This window comes from Taurulus bubalis, assembly GCF_910589615.1.
Source record: "Taurulus bubalis genome assembly, chromosome: 3".
In the NCBI taxonomy this organism is placed as follows: domain Eukaryota; kingdom Metazoa; phylum Chordata; class Actinopteri; order Perciformes; family Cottidae; genus Taurulus; species Taurulus bubalis.
The window spans coordinates 10432273-10450260 of record NC_136591.1 but is presented as its reverse complement, the minus strand read 5'-3'; the positions used below and the strand labels follow the sequence as shown (position 1 = coordinate 10450260).

General features: G+C 41.8%; 1 protein-coding gene across 1 annotated transcript; it reads left to right on the top strand.

Moving 5' to 3' along the window:
• Positions 1-1071: 1071 nt before the first annotated feature.
• LOC306733955 (B-cell scaffold protein with ankyrin repeats-like) lies at positions 1072-17612 on the top strand (the record flags this gene model as incomplete). Its single annotated transcript, XM_079215273.1, has 13 exons — positions 1072-1084; positions 1488-1880; positions 3800-3952; positions 4058-4200; positions 5317-5431; positions 6093-6289; positions 11765-11828; positions 12083-12301; positions 14068-14130; positions 15113-15297; positions 16848-16934; positions 17344-17451; positions 17580-17612. 13 exons carry the CDS (start codon positions 1072-1074, stop codon positions 17610-17612), a joined length of 1773 nt encoding a protein of 590 aa, XP_079071399.1.
• Between the last annotated feature and the right edge of the window lie 376 nt (positions 17613-17988).

Sequence of the window (17988 nt, the reverse complement as noted above, 5' to 3'; positions counted from 1 at the left end):
AGAGAATAAATGGTGGCAAACTGCTATTAGCGAGACACTGGTGTGGTATGAGTCAGTTGTTTGGCAGGTGAAGGCAGTTAATGAAGCCCTGAGTTTAACATTTCTCTCAATGATGGACTGTGTGTGTGTGTGTGTGTGTGTGTGTGTGTGTGTGTGTGTGTGTGTGTGTGTGTGTGTGTGTGTGTGTGTGTGTAGGTCAGAACACCCCACTGCCTTTTTATTTCTGCCTGTAGTGGAGACATTCACACCAGATCATTAGTTTTAACACACCTTGTGGCTCGAGTGCTCTGCTTTGCACCCATGGCTCTGTAGACTTAATTAAATGCCGGTCAGGTCGGGTACTCAAGTTTTTCTCTTACAAATTACCTGATGTTTGCTTGACAGCAACCTTTGTGTTTATTATTTGCTGTTTTCGGCTCATCGTCGTGCAACGTGAAAAACATGCTGATTGCCAGTACACAATATATGTTCACAGCAAAACAAATTTGAAAGACAAGACTTGTGATGTCCAAACCACACAATCAGTTAGGGGATCACGTGGATGACGTACATTTAATTCCAATTATTCAATTACTGTCAAGACATTGGTTTGGATTTAATTAGTTTCCTGTTAGATTTTCAATTTCCCTGCCTCTTTTGCTTACTTTACTTCCTGCTTTTGTGATTGTCTGCCCCGCCCCTTTTTTCTTCTTCTGATTTACATTGTTTCCCTGATTCATGTGTAATTTTGCCTATTTATGGTATTTTTTTGTCTTCTCAGTTATTCATTTGTGGACTCCCTTACACTCTTTTTTTATTAAAATTCACACTGTCTATCTGTGTCTGGGTCCTTATTGTCTTTTTGCCCCACCATGACAGTTCCTTATTTACTTTGCCATGGAGCTAGTGCTGTAGTAAATCACATGGAGCAAACTCCTTGTCACCAAACCACTTTTGCTTTAAAAAACGGCCTCATTTCTTTGTTCGTGTTGTAGCCGGAAACTCCCTCTTATCTGAGCTCCTCCTGACAATAGCAGGGCTGTTTTCCATGTCACTGTGAAGTGAGACCTGCAGACAAACAGACCTGTAGCCATGAGCGAGACAGGTAAGCTATCCCTTTTGCGTTGATTATTTTATTCAATCATTACACATTTTTTACAGGGGTTACGAAACCGAGTCGTCACTTTAATATACGACTGCATGATTAATTGCAATGCTCATTGTGATTCATTTTGGCACAAAATATCTCGAAAAGAATATTGAAAAGTGTTGATTTGGTTTGTGTATGACAATGTAAAAAAACAGCAACAGCAAGATTTGTGATGACGGTAAAGCCATTTCACAGCATCCTCAAACGTGTACGTTACATTTAAAAATGCTCCACTGAGAGTAACGGCAAAGATAGTGTTGCATAAAAGTTTGGTGCCACTTTTATTCTAGCTATCTTATGCTAGTATATTATGTTGGTTTTGGTTCCCAATAGAATACTTAAATACTTTCTCTTGTAGCTGAGCTGTTAATCATCTATGAGACGGAGGCCGAGCAATGGGCCACCTATCTGCATTCAGCCTTCACTGGTCCAATCTCAGAGGCTGGGATCTGCTGCTATGACATCGCCACAGTGTCCAGTCGGCAGGAAGACTTCCTCAGGCTGGTCCAGTATACCTGCAAGCTCCTGATCCTTTCTAAAGGAATGCTGGAGGGTCTGTGCCAGAAGCGGCGCTTCTTCCTGGCCCGGGTACTGCGTCCGGCAGCTCATGTAGTGGTGCTGCTCTGTGGGGTGGAGAGTCTGACCCCACTGCTGGAGCTGGTGCCCCTGAACGGCGATGAGTGCCTGCTGGTCTCCAGTGAACAAGATGCACATGAGTACCTGGCCACTGTGACTGATATTGTGAGAAAAGGTAGGGAGTTGGCACCAAAAAGTAAAACATCAAATATCACTGACCACCTGTTGATGACATTTTCTGTGAGAGGATTCTGGCTTTAGATATGATTTAATATTGGCTGCACTACAGAAAGGAAGGTAAAATTGCAAAATGTATGCGCTTTGACAATATTCCACCTCTTATAAAGAAAATAAGTTCTGGAGAATTGTAAAATTGTAAAATTAAATTATTTGTATAATTTATTGGGGACCTCCTAGGATGAAATCAAAGGAGGTGAAAGGAGCTGGAAGTCCCTGACCTTATTTCAGAAGCCAGTGATGTGTCAAATCCCACCTCAGTTTCCCCACAACTCTAACATCTATATGTATTCTATGTATTCTACATATTTTAATCACTCCAATTTGAATTTGCTGCAGTTTCCAACATAATTAACTTTAACCACGGAAACTCTCATATCATGATCATTATAATAATGTGAATAGTGAGCAGAAATATCCTAATGCGTGACAGTAAAAAATATTTCAATTTAGTCACAGCGTGCATCTCACTCTGCGAATCCAGAACACTATCGCCCTCTTTAGCATGTCCTTTCTTTAGGAAAAAAAATGCACATGGCCTCGCCGTTCCACTGCTATAAATGCGAGGGGAACAGAATGCTCATTATTTGTGAGAAACCTGTTTACTGACTTTTCTTCCTGTGAATTGTGTGTGCTGAATAACATCCAATATTTTTTAGGCACCAGCCGCAGAGACATCTTTTGTGACATCCTCATCTGCTCTGTCCATTATCCTCTGCCTCTGTCCCTGTTTTTCCTAATTGCACAATTTGTATAAAATCATAAAGCAGTAGGGGGGGCTTGTATTTAGACAGGTGTGTGTGTGTGTGTATGCGCAGGAGGAACATCTGATGCAAATAGCCAGTCTTTCCTCTTTGGCTACCACTGACTATACTCTTCGCGAGCTATGCAAATTCAAGTGCACTTTGCATCACTTCATTGCACTGATACAGTGAAGTGCTTCAGGCCAGGATCCCACAAACGGTTATATTTTATCCCAGAAGTACCTTCCCTACTCATACAGGATGATGCTGTTTGTTTGTTGGCACATGCAACAGACAGGTGGGTGTTTTTTTAAAGGGCACTTCATGACTGGTTTCTTTGATCACAGCCTGAAAAAGCTAACTCAACAGTGATGGAGAAATGTCAGTTATAATAATATATAGTAGAGTTCGGGATTTTGTTGTAATTTAACCTAATGCTGTTGTAAATAACAAAACAAATAATCGACACAGCTATGTTAGTGGCTCTGTTGCCGCTAATAACTTGTCATAAACAATTTCAATTTTGACTTTTGGATTGGAGCTCAATGAAAATTTAGGGAGTCGCCAAGTGATTACACTTCATACTGAGGGAGACTTGAATGCGTGCATCAAATTTCACATCAATGTTGTACTGTAAACCGCTAACTATAACCTTCACGGGGGTGCTAAAGGTAACGTCAGAGGATCACTAAAGTTGGTATAGGATTCATCCTCTGAGGATCCTAAATGTAAGATGTCATGGCAGTACATCTTTTAGTTGGCGAGATGGTTCAGTTAGGCCCAAAGTGGCGCCTGGCCAACATTGCCATCTCTATAGCCGCGTCAGTAGCATGGCTAAAAACAGATTGCTTATTATGGTACCCATTTAATATCACTGTGTCACAATTCAGTATGATGCTACAGTAAATATCCCATCTTTTGTAGGTGTGTCAGGAGCGGCACATGTCAACCCCTTGACACGTCAACTATCGCGATCAACGCAAAAAGCGGAACAAATGCAGTCAAGTGTCAAATCCAGCGTTGTGGTCGTTCCTGCCAGAGTTCCATGCAGGGTAGGAGCAGGTTTTTTTTCATAAAGAGTCTCTAGCATTTACTGCATTGCAGTTCACTGTAGTGTCTCTTTGGCAGAGCTCTACGGAAGTGTTCATTCTGTTGAAAAATGAGTTGGCTGGCAGCGACGCTGAGGTTGAGTTCACTGGTGAGAATCAGACGCTGAGAGTGAAGCCTGCGTGCTGGAATGAGCGGATCCTTTGTGTCAATGCACCAGGTGAACAAAATAACAAGAAAAAACGAGTGTATTATTATAATACAATGAAATATTGAGGTATTCTGTCCGGCACATGTACAGTTTCTGTATTGTTTTCTATTGCAGATTTTCCAGCAGGGAATGTAGGAGTGACCGTGTACAGTGGAGGGGTGCCACTGAGCAAGGCACAGCTGCAGTACTACAGCAACATGGAGGAAGTAGCCTCCCTTCTGGCAAGGGCAGCAGACCCAGTAGATTTCATGTGTCAGGTAAAGTCAATAAAGGGCTGTTTTCAAATGTGGGTACTTCCCAGGCAGGTTAACAAATACATGCTATTGAGTTGCATTATGGTAATTGTAGGATCAAATGTTTTCCGAGCTTGACCCATGTCAGGGACAAAAAACTTTAGATTTTGACCATTCTTCAGTGCGTTTGTCAGTCCCACTACTTTATGGCAGTGCAATATTAAACGGAGTAACGCTTTATTAGATGGTAGTAGGGGTTATATCACATTTTTTCTGTGTATGAAATCATAGTCTGAAGAACAGCCAACTGCAGTTGGCAACAGGGCCAAACCTTTCAATGGCAACGCTGTAATAAAGATGAACATTACTATTTCTAAACTTTGTTTATTATGTTGCTTTCTTAAAAAAGAAAGTAAACCTCAATATTACAATATTCAGTTGCTTGTACAAGCAGTGGGCATACCTCAACCTTTACAACTCCAACACTTGCAAATATATTCAAATGACTCTATCAATCATTGATTTAGGAAGTGCATTTGAATGCTGTTCTATTCTCTCCCCCCCTCAATAAAAGGGACTCTTCCAAGGCATTATGAATGTTACTTAGTGACTTATCGTTATGCAATACACTAATAGAAAATTAGTCGATTCCCGCCCCAAAACACTGCTGATAATCGATCCACTTCAAGTCATTAGAAAGATGCGGAAAAACAGAAGATTAATTGAGTCTGCATCGTTATGCTGGTGTGTGTGTGTGTGTGTGTGTGTGTGTGTGTGTGTGTCCCACTGTTTCCCATCTCCTCTCTGGAAATGAAGCGACAGCAGGTTTCAGCCTTCCCACTGCCATGAAAACTTGATTCGATTAGGTCTCTTTTGCTGAAGAGGCAAACTTGAGCAGTGCCAAAAGAAGAATTTGCCAAGAGAATTTCAAACAAAAAGTCTGGACTGACACCAATGGACTCTGATGCATTTGGTTATGTTCAACTTGGCATCTTTATTGTGCCTCTATAGACTGTACTTCAACATGAAAATCCATTGTTTTAAATGCTTCGTTAGTTGGACGTTTGGTTGGTAATTTTCTTGTGCCGACTTTCACAATATGTGTCCAGCTTGTGACCCGTCTGTCTCTCTGGATTTCAGGCTCTGCAGGAGTACTCTGTGGAGAAGCTGGACCAGAGGTTGTCTTCCATGTTGGTGGTGGGCATGCCTAGCAGAGGATTTCAGGGACTGCAGTGTGAAAACACACCTGGAAGAGGTACAACACTGTGGGATTGCTTAGTCAGAACTTTACTGTACATTAAATAACATCTGCTGCTCAGCATCGCAGAGGGAAAAAAACAACCGGGGATAATATTCTTAAATGTTCAGGGATATAACAATCTCTGCTGACAGTTTAGTTCATCACAATTTATTTGTATTTTTTGTATTCTGTAAAATATTGAATTGCAGTGATGCAAAATCTACCCCCCAAAACCCAGTAGTATGCAGTCTATAATTGTGTGGAAAGTCAATTGGATTCGTTCCTTTCCCACCATGTGTTTATGCAACAATGTGGGCTGAACATAAGTTTCACAGTAAGAATGCGTTCCTGTTGCAAGATGCACATTATCCACCATGAAAATAATGCCTTCCATTATTTCTTGGCTCATTATTTGGCAGATTGATGGCTTCATCAGCTTCTAAGATTGATCCCTAACTCTGTTAAATCAAAAAAAGGGCACAGGGAAATGTTCCCCATGATAAACAAGTCAATAAGGGCCTCCAAGCGGTCTTTCTTCAACTCTCCCGATTGTGTTAGATTGCACACATCGGGTCAACTTCAAGTTATAGAAGTGAGTGGTTAGTGGGGATTTTCTTATCAATAATAATAAGAATAAATTCCAAACCTTATCAAAACGGGCACATATCCATATCAGAGTTCCACCAAGCAGACGTACCATCGCTCCTCCACTTTGCTGCCCAATATGGATTCAAGAGTGTCTCCAGCCTGCTCCTGCAGTGTCCAGGTGCTGAGCGAGCGCTGCACACAGTCAACCGCCATGGACAGACACCCACTGACATCGCCAAGAGTCAAGGCCACACAGAGCTTCACGTCTTATTGAAGGAAACACTGGTAACTACTTCCATATTTACTCTCAAATAGGGGTTTATTCTTTCATTTTCACATTGCTCCAGTTGTTATGCGTCCTTGCAGCATGCTAGTACATATTATATTAGCGTTATTGACCCTCCATACAATGAATGCATTTCTCAAAATACCAATATCCGATGACAGCTTCACATGCTCAGTGCTTTGTGAGTTAATAAAATCCACCCGATGACAATATTCATCATCTAGAGCTGGCTGAAGTGGAATTCCATAGTTTTACCTGCTAACAGCTGAGGAAAACAACACATGCACCGCGGCTCTTGAAATCTGAAAGCAAGGACCCAGGAATGCTCTCACGAACAGAAATACAGCGTTAGGACTATGAGTGAGTGGTTATCAATAATACACAGAATGAAAAGGAAAGAAAGGTGGAAAGCAGGGAAAGTACGTCATGGAGCGACCTCACTCCCTCCTATCTTGTGTCTTTACATCCAGGTCATGGCACAGTTGGTGGATTGATGGAAACCCCCCCTCCATCTCATCCTAAATATGTTTGGCCTATGAGGTTCCTAATGGAACACCCCCACAGATAATCGAAAGCCTGTGTTTGTTCATTCATGCACAATGGCTCAGAGCGCAGGTCGTCTGCATACATTCAGACAATTATGGCAGCCACTAACGTTAAGATTTTCTTGCGTAATGGCTGCCATTTTCCCATGTTAATATGAAGAGCCTGTTCCTTTTCAACCTCAGGTTTCATTGTGTGGAGAGAAACATAAAAGCAGCAATCCAAATGTAATAGATCCTTTGCATGCATGCACATCGCTTTGTTTGATAAATCTGAAGGACACTAGGATCATCATGTTTTTTTTACCCATGCTAATTTCACTAGGCAGTGAGGACGTTATCATTAAAAGAAAGACATGTGCCCAGTGGTGTAACGTGAGCAAAGATGGCAGGCCGAAAACAACACGTCATTTCTGGTGCGTGCTGCAAATACTACACTCGATGCAAGAAGCAAATTAACATTTTCTCTTTATGGGAAGAAAATACTTGCGGTTCCTCAGATCCTGCGTGTATGTATTGGAATAGAGCTAAAACAGCTAGCCTGGAACTAGACACAGACACATCCATCAAGCATCCCCTCTAATGATCCCTATTAAACTTACATTTGTTTACATCTCATTTGTTTATCTGCACAAAAACTGAAATGTAAACGACTTGAGGTCGTAATGTGTTATGGGAGGTTATGTGCCAGACTATTTCCTCAGCGTGAGGTTGTCAGGCAATCAGGGTAGACTCAATGAAGTCACTGGTTCTGCCCAGGAAATAGTCTGGCACGTGACCCACCCGCTGTAAAACAAACACAAAGCTTGAAAAACATGTTAATTATTGAGGTGTATAGGTGCTGCGGGAAGATTTTTGTTATCTTTGTACAGAAACAGTCTGTCCCGTCCCCCCGTTTCCAGTCTTTCTGCAAAGCTAAGCTAACTGGCTACAGGTGCTAACACGAAAGGTCAGCGTGCAGCATGCTGTTGCGTAGTTTCATCTAAAGCACTGTGTCATGTTTTGTACATGCAATCGTATTCCTCTAAGTCTAAGTATACTGTACCGGTCATAAATAAGGTAGTGGATTTTAAATACTGCACTTCAAATATTTCAAGTACAAGTACCTCAAATTGCAGCACTCGGAGGAAAATGCTTCCCTTGAAAGCTTGTATCAGCAGTTGCATAAGCTACTTGTCAATTGGGAACTGACATTATGCTCATTCATATGAAAATCTCTACTACTGTCTTCCCTAATAATACTGACAACTTTTAACTTTCTCTCATGGCTTAGATCAACCTACAGTATAGCCCCTCGAGGGAAATTTAGACACTCCAACAGCTGTTGCAAATGTATTTATCCCCCTAGCAACGCTGCTAATTGAGAGTGACTGCAGATGGTGCGAGGTTTGATCAGTTTGCTCCAGCGAGTCAAAGTGCTTGCAGTGAGTCGGCAGTGAGTCGGCTGAGCTGACAGGGGAGTGGTAGAGTCAAACAGAGGTCTCCCCACGGGGACTTCAACAAGCCGATAGATGTAACATAACAGACAGATTAGACATGCACACGCAACTGACATTTGCGGGTCTCCTTGGAGAGTAATTAAAATGTATCTTAACGGCAAAAACTACAAGCATACTGCGCTTGTGTGGCGTGTTAGAGGAAGTATGAGAGGACGTATGTGGCGTGGGGTTTGGTTATTGCTCCTTTCTTTTATTTCTTTTTGCATGGCAGTTTCATTAACTCATCTGCAGTGTTTCCCCCACCTCCAATTAATCAAACCACGATGCATCAGTGATTTGGGTGTCAGTGCAGCAGAACTCTGTCAATAAACCCGAGACGGATCGGTCCCCTGCTTCATACACGGGCTGAATCACTCACAGGCCCTGCATCCGATCCACGAGTCTGCCCTGGCACCACACTTCTTTGTTAATTAGCTGTGAACCGCTCCGGAGGGGAAAGCTAAATTATTCAGGGGGAGCATAACTAGAATATAAATATAGAAAACGCTATTATCTGCAATGTTTATGTCCACAGACTGCAATGTGCCTGCTCATCGTAATTACTAACACAAACACACATTGTCCTCATTTAATATTTTAATACTGGGTCACTTGGCATTTAGATGGACTCCGCTGTGTGCCCTCACGCATAGCGTATCCTAGCGGGGCTCGATAAATACAAATTAGCTTGCAACTGTATCGTCCTCAAAAGAGCGGTTTACGCGCTGCCTGCCGTGACCCTCTCATCCAATGCAGGATAGACAAATGAGGTGACTGCACATGCTAATCCCGGGAGTCCACTGGCCCCATTTTGCATGTTTATGTTTGTTTGGTCAGTGACTATGCATCATTTCAGGCAAATTTTGCAGATTTGTTTATCATTTGAATTATACAGTTGTATACAGTTTTCATCCCTCAAAGCTATATGTTGCAAATGAATCGCAGGACTAAGCTCGTTGAAAAATAACAGTTTATGCAACTACTTTGAGTCTTTAGCTTTGCCAGCAGAGTTGCTTTATGAATGGCCATGTCGGTCCATTGCTTTGTTCCAGATTAAAATATCTAGTCAATGGATTGTCTCAAAATATTAAAGAGACATTCATGGTTCCTAGATGAAGAATCCAACAAACATTTGGTGGCCCTCTGACTTTTTCCCTTTCCCAACCACGAGGTTGACATTACATTTGTGGTGCAGCTGTTCTTTGTGTTCAGTGCTAATTAGCAAATGCTGTGATGCTAAATAATTAGTCGGCATTGGGTTACCATCGTCTGCTAAACCCCAGCATGTTAGCATTATCATTGTGAGCATATTGGCATTAGCATTTTGCTCATAGCATCACTAGTACAGCGTCAAGGAGCTGCTAGCATGCCGTGTAGTCTTGTTATGATAGCCCACTATGAGACATAGAGAGAAAACTATGAAAGATAACACACTACGGAGTAAACCTAGTTTCAAGTGTTGAGTTGCCTGCTGAGTTGACCACTTGTTATTTTTTCCTCGCCAAAGCACAAGTTGCACAGATTTTGTCTGAACGTCACTGAAGTTAAGTGTTGATACTCGACAATCTGCCATAAACACAACATTGTTATCCTGGAACCACAATGTCATGCCGGCACTGAGAGCCCAGACTAGCCAGCTTGACCGTTTCAGCTGCTGCAAACAGATTTCTGCTCCTTATCTTGCACTAGATTGACTTGAGATTTGCTCCCTCTCCAACACAATCCTGCCTGCTGTTTTGTCTGAAGCACTGTTGCTTGTATCGCGGCGGTGAAAGTGAATTTGTGTGGAATGCTCTGGGGCTCCTGCAGTTTCAGACATCTGTAAAATGATTCAGCATCGGTGGTTAGTAAATAAATTCCTCTCCCCTGTCCAGAAATTATCTCTAAAAATACCACATTGTGCTCACAGCATTCAACTATTATAATTCAATGTTCAAGCTGTGGTGGTAATTAACCCGTCCTTTCTATCTGTTGGGCTTGATATGAACCACCACTGTTAAGTAATGCATTCATGGCAACCAATCAGTAGCTTGCAGTAGTAGGAATGGTGTAATATTGTAATTGAGTCATGAGTGGCTGTGTTGCTTGGAAACTGCACACAGAGCGTGACGGGTTATATGGAGGACATCTTGATCAAAGTGAGCTGTATCTCATACTATATGCTCTTATTTATATTACTGACTGAGATTGTTATTAAAAAATAACAACCATATATATATATATATATATATATATATATATATATATATATATATATATATATATATATATATATATCTCAGGGTCACACTTTAATGTTGTGTTTAACGGAAAAAACACAGCGGTATATTCTAATGAGTCTGCTTGTGACATAGGAAGGGGAGTCAAATCTAAATGTCTTGTTGAATCACATGTTTTTTGATCAAGGCAGTCCACTAAAGAACTGAGTGGGTTTTCTTATTTCAGTTAGTGGGTTGGTATAGGAACTCCAGATACTCAAATGTATACGCATGTGGAGGGAAAAGGGGAGTTTTTCACAATACATCCCCATTAATACATTGTAATTATAGTTAACTTGATTGAAAATATATACAGCGTACACTTTGGTGATTAGTGCAAAAAGTGTTATGTACATTGTACAATTAAGTTGTATTACATTTCCTTAAAAAGGACTCTAAGAAGGCAGCTTTTCACTATATGAGTCATTTCAAAATGAATGATGCAACTCTTCAGTTCTTCACATTTCTATCAGAAGTTGAAATGCAGCAGTTAACTGATAGTCGTATCTCAATCTAATTGCAGATGCAGTCTAAATATCAAGCCACGGATCTTGAATTGCTCACTAAATGATATGTTTGGACTGAAAGGGGAAGATTGTCTGATTTCATAATTACCCTGATCATAGCTCTGTCTGTCCCTCAGCATGCTATTAGCAAATAGGCCGACTCCGCAACAGCTTCGCTGTCAGAGGGGAAAACTGCTCTCAGTTATCCAGCAGCAGGCAGGGCTAACGTACAGCAACCTCTCCCATTCCTGCAATATAGCCCTGAAATTGCTTTTCCACGAATCATGTCCAAACAGATGCAGAGAGAAACCTCAATTAAGAGTCTCGACGTTTGTCACATCTGACATGAAAACACTGCATAATAAAGCATGGCATGGAGACAGATATCGGCCTATATGGTGTGACGGAGCTTAATGCTTTTCTTATTCTACGTCTGGAGGAGGACACAGGGGAGAATGAGCTGGATTTAGTGAGCATGGCATGGAGAGATTTACATACAAAATCAACCTGCGTTGTATGAAGATTGGTCAAACATGCATGCACAAAAAAAAACCTTACATAGCAAATGCCCAGCTTCAACATACCATATTATACATGTCTTTCCTTGAGTTCTGAATTGCCTCTATTGAGCTGCTTCTTTGTGATTTGGATGAGGCATAAAATGCATCTCTTCATGCTCTGTTATTGCAGAATATATTCAGTTCAGACGGGGACAATGGTGATGCCAATGTGTACGAAAAGATGTGCGCTGCAGGTGAGTGAAGGATTGATGGGAAGTGGAAGGAGGACAAAGGAAAGCTGGTAATGGCGTTATTATATTTTTGTGTTATTCCATCCCATCTGTATGCTGGGTTGCTGTTCATCTCCGAGCACTGAATATTTTTCCCCTTGCTGATGGGCACAGCATATAGCCGTGCTTCCGATTAGCTGTGAACAGCAGCAAAAGCAGCATGCAGAACTCCAGCGCCACACTCGGTGCAACAGTGCAGTAAACACTTTGTGCATTAGGGACTCCTTCCACCACACACCTACAAAAAGAGCAACAAGGAGGGCACGAGGAGGGGGAGGATGAGGATCTCTATGCGCCACTGGAGGTGAATGATGAATATGACACCATCATCCTGAACTCTGCAATAACCGTGGACATAGCCAGTCGCCCACCGGCGCCCACGCCTCGGCCTGAGATCACCCACGTGAAGGAGGACAACACCCCTTACATCACCAAAGGTAACTTGGGAGTCTTCTGTTGCATCCCCTGCCCGCTGTTTTCTTCCAAATCACAGACATGATAGACATGATTTGCACAGTCATGCACAGTTTATGAAGGGGGAGTTTGGGAGAGCATGTGGGAGGGAGGAGGTGCCTGGAATGTGCATTGCTGTTGATAGTCGAGATGTTTTTTTTTTGTTTTTTTTGCAGTGCTGTTTGTTTTGATCCCATAAACCACAAGAACATGGCACCCGAACCCCCTGAAAAACAAACAAAAGTGAGGGAAGAGAAAGCCCACAGTCTCTAACTGTTCAATATCAGCTGCGTGAATATTTCATTAAGATTAAACATCCAAAAATGACTGGTATTATTAAGGCTTATGAATCATTCAAACTGCTGCGACCTCCTTCTTGCATCTTGCAAATACAAACACGCACGCATGCTTCCACAATTAATTGTTATTCCCACAGATAATATTACACTCGTCCCCCACTAACCATCACTTGCATATTCAAAACGCACAAACATGATTTTAAACGACACAACAGGCGCCCTGTCTCCATTATGCAGCTTATTCTCCCCGATGGGGCCTATAAGGCAGGAGAGAAGCGGCGTGCGCCACTGAACTCCCCGCATGCACCCGTCTCCTCAGTAACCGAGAGGGAACTACCGTCCTGCCATCTGCAACCAATCTTGGCCAGACCAAGGCCAAGTCAGCCAGAATAAGTCATTACACATGTTTTCCATCGTCCTTGTCCCCAGAGTGCACGCGAGAAAGGAGAGGGATTTTGAGGTTTCCATCTATTGAGACAGTGGAGCTTCAAAACTGCACAGGGATCACATTCTGCTGCTCACGCCCGCTGCCACGGTGAAAGATGTGAGAATAGAGAGATGGGGCTTGGTGGAGGATTAGGCGAGGAGCCAGTTATTGGAGACCACTGCGCAAGTGGAAATAATGAGGGTTTTTTTCTGTTGTTAGCGCCGTCTCGAGCTCAATGAGACTAAAATACTGAAATGTGACTGAAATTGTGGCATTGCTCGACATGTAAACTACACGGAGAGTACACGCTACAGTCATGTCGATCTGCCCCTCAGCTGTGCTCCACTCACGTTTTCATTTTTAACTGAGCCACAAAGCCAGGCCTGTGTTTGGGGCAAGCTGTGTTTGAACATGGAGTGGAAAGGAGAGACGCTGTCATGGAGGAAATGGTCAGAGGTGGGATTATCTTTCAGGGTGTGGATGTTGAATTTTAATCCAGCGTTGGTCATGCAGCCACAGCTCCTCCGCCCTCTGACAGCTAAACAGTGTAGCCTTTCATTCTGAGAGCTCACAAGCAAACCAAAAGCATCACCATTCAGGGCGTTTAATTCAATCCAGAGCTGAATGTGTGCGTCTTTCTCTGAGAGGAACCAATTGAAGCTCCGGAATGAAAAACACGGATGAATGTAATTTCACAGGCGTTTAGATTCAATTAAATTGGTATTTTCTGAAACATTTAGATTGACAGGATGTTTGTTTTCTGCTGGCTGTTCATACTTGCCAGTCAACGCAATATGTTGTTTGTAAGTTTCTGGCGCCATCTTGTGGAAGAATTGTTGAAATGCAGGTGCATACATCTTTTGTAGAAATTTGTAAAATCAGCCTTGCAATGTTTTCAGCGAGGGTAATGTCACTAAGAAAATTATCTTTAAAAATAAGAAAAAAAAATGTTTTATGATATGCTTCCTAAATACAGTAAATGTTATGTAATATTAGTTATTGCAAGCTGCTCTGTGTTTTACAGTGTTCCAGAAGAAGATGGCCCCGCAGGGCGATGCTGACCCGTATTCACTTCTCACTAAACAAGGTGAGATTCAGGTAATATGGGCAACAGATCAATTAAAGAGTCACTCCAGCAATGTAGTAATGCACCTGCATAAAGTTGAAGAGCTCATAAGAGACAGTTTATGACAAGAATAGTCAATATTGCAGCAGCAGAGACATGTTCTGACTTTTAGTCTCTAAAATGATGAAAGCCTTAAGTAATTCTATAACAAATACCTTTTTTAATAAGACAGGGTACAGTTGAGAGGTAGCCGGAAAAAGAGCAGGGTATGACGGCAACAATGGTGGACATTACAGCATGCTTCTTAACCACGAGGAGTTTTAATCTGCATATTAATGCACAGACGCTTCAAAAAGACAGTTGCAGCCATAATTTTAGAGCAAAAATACACAAGGCCCCTATAGCTACAGTACAATAGGCAGTTGCATGTATGTCTGTTTGCTATGTGTACTGTCTCCAAAATGTCATGAATTGATTTCTCACAACAGCAGGACTTTTACCGTGCCGATGATTCTAGCTGACTTCTCTCTTGTGATTGACAACTTGGTAGAATTACCTGCTGGGTCCTTTGAATAATTCAAATAACAAAGCATGACGTGTTATCTAATACATGTGGGTCTCTCTCACATAAAATCTAAATGTAAAAGAGCTGCTTCTGCTATTGAGCACCCACAGAGATACAAAGCCCTTTTTCTGCTTTGCTGTAATGTCGGCGGCACTGAGCGACGGGTCCAAAGATCATCACAGTCACCCAGAACATTACCTTCCACCGTCACGACTCCCTGACTCTCCAGATGTGGAGAGCAAAATCACAGTCTGCCATCTGGAGAGGCTTTATGCCCCCGTCTTGTCTTATTTCGGTCACAGAAAGAAACTGTTACATTTATGATGTTACATAATGAGATCCTGTTTGCTCACTTGTCCTCACTTGTGTGGTGATTATTCTGTTGTCTTTTTTATATGTCTGTTTATGATGTTTTCATTGTGTTGTTGCTCATTGCAGCGTGCGGGCGGGTGGCCAGCGTCTCCTCCGCCTATGATACCTTTGTGCCAAACCAGACAAATGGCATGCTGCAGCTCATTGAGCTCCAGCAGAGGGTGAAGACGGGTTCACTCACTGTGGACGGGGCCCTGGAGCGCTTCAGCAAATGGCAGCGGGCTCAGAGGGGCATGGACGCCGTCCAGCAGGTTTGGGGACTATCGCACACTGTGATCGCACCCACACTGGACTTGGAATGAATGAGCATGCTGGACCGAACCTGAATAAAACTATAACCATCTGTTGCTCGGTCCATGCCAAGCAGCAAAGCACTCCACTCACAGGAGAGCACGAGGGTACAGTCGAATGTACCTAAGAGGAAAGAAAATGGCTGCTCATGAAACCACAGTGATGGCTCCGCAGAGAGGAGAGATGGCGGTGAAGAGCTGTTTTTTTTGTTTTGTTTTAAGCTTCTGTTTGATGGCCCAAAACAACAACAACTCACTGGTCAACTTATCTGTCTGTTTCCTCGGTCAGCCAAAGACTCCAGTGATTATGTATCTACCTGTAAGCAGAACATTTAAGCTTTAAAGGTGTAATTGTGGCTTGCTTTTAAAAAAACAAGACCAAGCTGGAGGCGGGCCAGTACTACACCAAGTGGCTGATTGGGGGAATGAGAGGCAAGTGTGCAGGCAGGTGATGATCAGGTGGTTGGGGAATGAGCGAGGACCCCTGCTGGGGGGAGAAGGAATGGCAGGAGTTGTTAGAAGAGTCAGACAAGACAAATGACAGAAGGTACAAAAATACACCTACAAAAAAAATGATGTCGCCATGACAACAGACTGAAATGAATGTTAAATTACAGTGAAGTGCTGGACCTCCAGCTGTCGTAACAGACCTTTTTTCATGGAACACATCGTGCAACATTACTGTAGGAGAAAAACAGTGAGAAATTTAGCCATCATAGATTTCAATATTTACACTTAAGTCAAAATGACTTATCAGACATATCGTTATTCTCAAATGTTATTGTGAAACAATGACGTTTAGAAGAAGCAGGTTAATGTGTGTTTTTTCGACAATCTGAATGATTGCTTTAAATGCACAAATGGAATGTGAGATTAAGTAATCATATCTTTTACTTGAGTAACTTACCAATGACACAAAAAAAACCCCAAAAGTGATAAATATTATTAAATTGTTCCTGGTGCATCAATATAAGTCATACTTATACTGTAACAGTTAGGGGAGTAGTGGTTGTAGGGATTGGACCCTACAGGAGTCAAGACGGTTAACGGGAGAGGAAAGAAGAATGCATTATTCTTTCCACGAACATTTTTATTGATATTTAGGACTTTTGTCATTGCATGCTTTGTGCAGTATTGATTCTGTTTCCTCTTTTTGTGATAAAACAGAAAACAAATGTGGGAAGCTTCAAGGGTAAATGTATTTAATATTTATTTTTATATTAAAATTCACCAGATCTATTGGTCTGCTGTGTATGAATAAGTATGTAAATATGTAAATATTAATGCATTCATCCTTCTGTAGTTGGTGCATATTTAGACATTAATTGCAGTTTTCCAGCGAACCTCCATGAAAGTGCTAAACGATGTATGCGCAGAGTGTAAAACTTTGATTCATTCCTTTGCTCAGCCTGTGGAAACATAACAACATTTATGGAAATCTCATCATTTTTAAATAAGTGGATGTCTTATGCATTGGTCTCATACTAAAGCACTGAACTTTGTCTCTGCAGGAGGAGTTGAGTCATCTGGGAGCCAGAATCGTCAACAGCAGAGAGGACAGCGGCGGCGTCTACGGTAAATATCCCTCCATCCTGGATGTGAGGGTTAAGCTGTGCTGTCATCACAGTGAGGCTCCACAGGGCCGCAGCTTTCCTGGAACTTCAACTTCAAAATAAATAATGTGCCGCGCCGTTAAAGCCGGGACAAGAAGTCCCCTTACAGTATTAAACTGTATACTGTAAATGGCTCAGAAACTCTTCTCTCCCCACGAGATAAAATCAACATCATTCATCACACGCCAAGTGAGTCTTTTTGAAAATGTACCTCGGTTTGCATGGAGAAAAACCTGCTCGCATGCCTTTGTAGTTCCTCCAGTCCCAGTTGCAGTGGTGGGGAATTAATCCTTGGGGAAGTGTTATTTAATCAAGTCCCCAGCGCCCTGTTTTGATAGAGTGATTTTCACTGGGACTCTCTTATTTTTCTTTTACTGAACACATCTCTGTTCAGCTGTGCATGTTGGGTAATTTTCCTCCTGGTGTTACAGGGAGTGAAAGTCGAAGGGGAAGCCAAGAGGCGGAGTCTGAGGTTTACAGCAAGCCAATTAAAGGACGGCATGTGAGTTTGCTTTGGCTTGGCAGAACTTAGCATACACGTGCTACATTTACATGATACTGACTTTACATGAAGTTACTGTAAAGCAATATAATGCCAACAAACCAGTGTCCATCTGAATTGTTTTGCAGTCGGATTTCTTCTCGAAAGGTGACAAATGGTGAAGGTAAGAATGAAATCTATGGATCTAGTTTTAATAATTTCAACTAAACTTTATTTTAGCTTATGAATGGTCACATTTTCTATATTTGCAGGTTCCATCACTCTACAGAGAATCTATTCTCCCACCAGTTGTTTTACCAGTTTAATGTTTGAATACACAATCTATCATTTTTTCAAAGTTTTGTATTTCAAAGTAATACGAGTAAAGACAGATTTTGTTTTTATATACAGTATATACATATTTTCTACTATATTCCTACTATGTTTCAGCTTTTATTATCTCTTAAAAGGTTTACTAATTCTGGCTTGAGTTAAAAAAAAATAAAGAAAAGAAAAAATAACACTACATACAGTAATGTACAATATGTGTGAATTACC